Source organism: Pyxicephalus adspersus, chromosome W (genome assembly GCF_032062135.1).
Source record: "Pyxicephalus adspersus chromosome W, UCB_Pads_2.0, whole genome shotgun sequence".
NCBI lineage: Eukaryota > Metazoa > Chordata > Amphibia > Anura > Pyxicephalidae > Pyxicephalus > Pyxicephalus adspersus.
In genome coordinates, this window is record NC_092870.1 from 4,227,773 (window position 1) to 4,231,751 (window position 3,979).

At 40.7% G+C, this 3,979-nt stretch overlaps 1 protein-coding gene across 1 annotated transcript; it reads left to right on the plus strand.

Annotated features, from left to right (window-relative positions):
* Positions 1 to 258: 258 nt before the first annotated feature.
* Positions 259 to 3,519, plus strand: LOC140342809 (ERV-BabFcenv provirus ancestral Env polyprotein-like). The gene is made up of 2 exons (XM_072429162.1): positions 259 to 1,550; positions 3,013 to 3,519. The coding sequence occupies exon 1, from the start codon at positions 334 to 336 to the stop codon at positions 1,525 to 1,527; it is 1,194 nt and encodes a 397-aa protein (XP_072285263.1). The 5' UTR covers positions 259 to 333; the 3' UTR covers positions 1,528 to 1,550; positions 3,013 to 3,519.
* Positions 3,520 to 3,979: the final 460 nt, after the last annotated feature.

A 3,979-nucleotide genomic window follows, 5' to 3' on the forward strand; every position in this document is an offset into this window, starting at 1 on the left:
CCCACAAGTCATCTCTGGATAACAGCATTTCCACTTTAGGGCTAATCTACACCAGAAGGTTTCCTCCAGGCACGTTTTTGAGCTTTATCTTAAACAATGCTTGCAACATTTAAAAAATTAAAACGCTGGTAAATTGCGGGAAAACGTGTCCATTGATTTTAATGGGAGCGTTTTCCTGCGTTTATGCATGCTAGAAATTGTCAACAAAAAAGCTTCCATTGATTTCAATGGAGGCTTTTACAAACGTTTTAACAATAAAAACCACTGACAGAAACTAAAGTGTTGATCAACCCAACCACAGAGGAAGACTTCAAAGAAGATACCGAAGTGAACATGAGGAGAAATATGTGGCTAGAATGGATGAAATACACCACCCACTCTTTGAACAGGTCCAATTGCTATGTGTGTGGTCAAGCAAGACCCTACTTGGCGACAGTGCCCCTCCATGTACCCAAGAATCAAGACGCCTGTTTTCTGTCTTTGTACTTGAATAAAACAGATAATAGTACAAACTGTGACATGAGGACCAGATATCCGCTGATAAAGCCACACAAAGATTCACTCAAAAAGATCCCTGGTGCAGAAGTTATGAAAGGAGATTATACTTGTTATAACTCCACCAGCACCACCGGAATGGATCTAAAAAACTTTCCCAATGAAACTAGAACCTTTAACGAAAGTATGCAGAATCAAAAAATGATATTGGGAGATATTTACTGGATCTGTGGGAATATGAAAATGAGGAACTATTTGCCCAGAATGTGGAAGGGACAATGTGCACCTGTACAGTTGCTTATGCCCCTACACATTATACAGCTAGAGAGCGAAGAAAACCGACCGGAAAGTGTGAGAAAGAAAAGATCAGCACCTGCGGGGAGCCTTGATCCACATGTGTATATTGATGCAATTGGGGTACCCCGAGGAGTGCCCGATGAGTACAAGGCCCGAGATCAGGTGGCAGCCGGATTTGAATCACTATTTCCTCAAATAACTATAAATAAGAATGTGGATTGGATCAATTATATTTACTACAATCAGCAAAGATTCATCAATTTTACCAGAGATGCTATCGGAGGATTAGCAGAACAACTGGATGCTGTTACACACACAGTCCAGCAGAACAGAATGGCCTTGGACATGTTATTAGCTCAACAAGGAGGAGTTTGCGCTGTGCTCAAAGGAACTGGTGGGACTTGTTGTACTTGTATTCCAGATAACACCGGGAAGGATGGATCAGTCACCAAAGCTCTAAAGAAGATTAAAGATTTGTCAGATGAACTAGCACAGAACTCTGGAGTTGAGCCCTGGGGAGATTGGTTCAACTTTGCAAGCTGGAAAAAGACTCTGACAATGTTCTCGGTTATTATATTTGTTGTATTGATCATGCTCGCTATTGTGTCCTGCTGTGTAATTCCCTGTGTTAAGAAGCTAGTTATGGGTATAGTAACATCAAGTACAATGTATACGGGGTTACAGTACAGTTCTGAAAAGGACATTTATAAGGAAATAATATTGGCAGATTTGTGATAAACAGGAGGGATATGTTAAAGGTAAAAAATATATGTATTCATTTGTGCTTAATCTTGCTACAGATTCGCGACCCCTATTGCTCATTATTATCAAGGCAGGAATCCGGCTGGCAGCGAGGGGGCGAGTGTACGAGCGCACTCGACTCCGGACCGCGGGAAACCGGCTTGCGGATTTCATTGATGAATCGGGGCCATTGACTTTAATGGTGTTCGACTTTGACATTCGACCACTCGAATAATTTTGCTCTATTCGAGCGAATAGCTGCCGAATCGAATAGTGAGCTATTCGACCAACACTAGTGGAAACTACCTCACGACTGATAGGTCTGGAATTGAGGAGATTCCTTAAACCAGTCCCAAGCTGACCACATTGATTTATATTTGTCATATTGGTCTTCGGCTACTAACATTTCCATATGCTGAATCCTTTCAAGTTACACAAACCAGTTCTTTATGGAAGGAGTGCTGGTCTGTTTCTGGAACCTGAGGATAACTGCTCTGGATGCTGTCAAAAAATGGCGGAGCACACTCTTTTTGACAGATTTAACCAAGCCCGAAATCATGGATAACAACGCCACTTTGGGGTTGTTAGGGACATCTGAACCCGTCAGTTTATTATAGACTTCTATAATGGTATCCCAGAAACGAAGAATAGGGGGGCATTCCCACCATTTATGTAGCATAGTACCTCTATGTGATAGGCATCACCAACATGTGTCTGGGTGGGAGGAAGAGAAACGATGCAGATCTGTAGGGCACCTTTACCACCTGGAGAGGATCTTATAGTTAGTTTCCTGCGCTTTACAGGGAAGTGCAAGTTTGGAATCAGGGATATGCATATTCAAATCTGACTCCCAATATCTAGTATTTATCAAGGAGTTAGACGTAGTATTCGACAAAGGAATAGTATATAATTGGGAAATAGTATGCGACGGATGGTCAGGGGACCTTAATATCGTCTCTTTGGCGGTCAGGCTTCTGAGAAATGGTGAGTATCTCTGAAAATAGATGAAGGAGGAAAGCTGTCGGTATTGAAACCAAGGGGCCATATTGCCACAATTTCTGACACTCAATGAGGAAAGGGGTTGAAGTTGCTCATGTCTATGTTCATCAGAGTTCCAGATCAGGAACCGTTCTGCATTCATTGCTGGGGGAAAGGCCAGATTGTCAAATTAGGGGGTCATAGGTCATTTCCCCAAACGAAGGAGACTATGCCAAATGTGTAAAAGATCTAGAGCCAGCTTAGGGGTGTTTGGTATTTAACAGTACAGTGTCTATCCATGGCAGGGATCTTAAGTCTAGGGGGGATAATGCATTCACAAGAGCCACCCAACTTTTCCTGCTACTATTATGAGACCAATCCACGATTCCTATTAGTATAGCAGCCCTATAGCATAAGAAAATGTCAGAAATACCCACTCCACCCTTAGCTTTAGGTTTAATTAGTGAACAAATGGCTATGCATGGTTGTTTACTGTTAAAGGTAAAAAATATATGTATTCATTTGTGCTTAATCTTGCTATATTCTTGCTATATGCTGACTAGTTATCAAAAATCTGCCTACGCTTCAGTTATAAAAAGACCTTGAGTTTCTAGAAAAGAGAAGAACATCATGATCTTGGCTAATCATAACCTGCGGTTTACTAAACGTCCAGATAGCATGTTATCTTAAAGGAAACAGCTTGCAGCTGGACAGTTTGTCATGCTATAGAGAGGAACAAAAACTCAAGACTAACTGAAGTAATAAAACCGCAGTGCTGATATGCAATATCAATCATGTTTGCTGATGTGTAACATTTCTATACAATACTATATGTCTTGTTCTGTATAAATATGGGAGCTTCTAAGCTGAATGTCAGACTTCTCCTTCAGTGTGCCCTGAGCACGTACCAACTGATTGTGAGAATCTCCATGCATGAATAAAGAAACTCTGCTTCACTGAACACAAGAGACTCCTGATGCTTCGTGAATAAGGCTATTGCCTTCCACATTACCCCTCCATATAAATGATGAAAAGTGTTACTGAAGTTTTTGTAGGTATGAGGCTGGAAGGTATATCGTTACCGTTTGGAAAACATATAGTATGCGGGGCAAGATGTCCATTTTAAGTGAGTTAATTCTGGCAAGCCAACATAAGGTTTAAGAATCAGATCTGTGGAGGTCTGTTTGAATTTTACTATGTAAGGAGGAATAACTATACTTAAATAATTTGGAAGAGTCTGATGTAATATTAATCCCTAAATATTTGAGAGCTTTATACCCTACATACATACCCTGAAGGTGGTGTTTTTATGCCTATGGAGTTGATTTGGGTCTGGGGAAGGGAGAGACGTTGAGCAATTCAGATTTATTATAATTAACTTTAAAATTGCTTACCGGGTCAAACAAGTCAAACTCCTTCAAAATAGAGGGAATTGAAGTGTGAGGCGATGTTATGTATACTAAAAGGT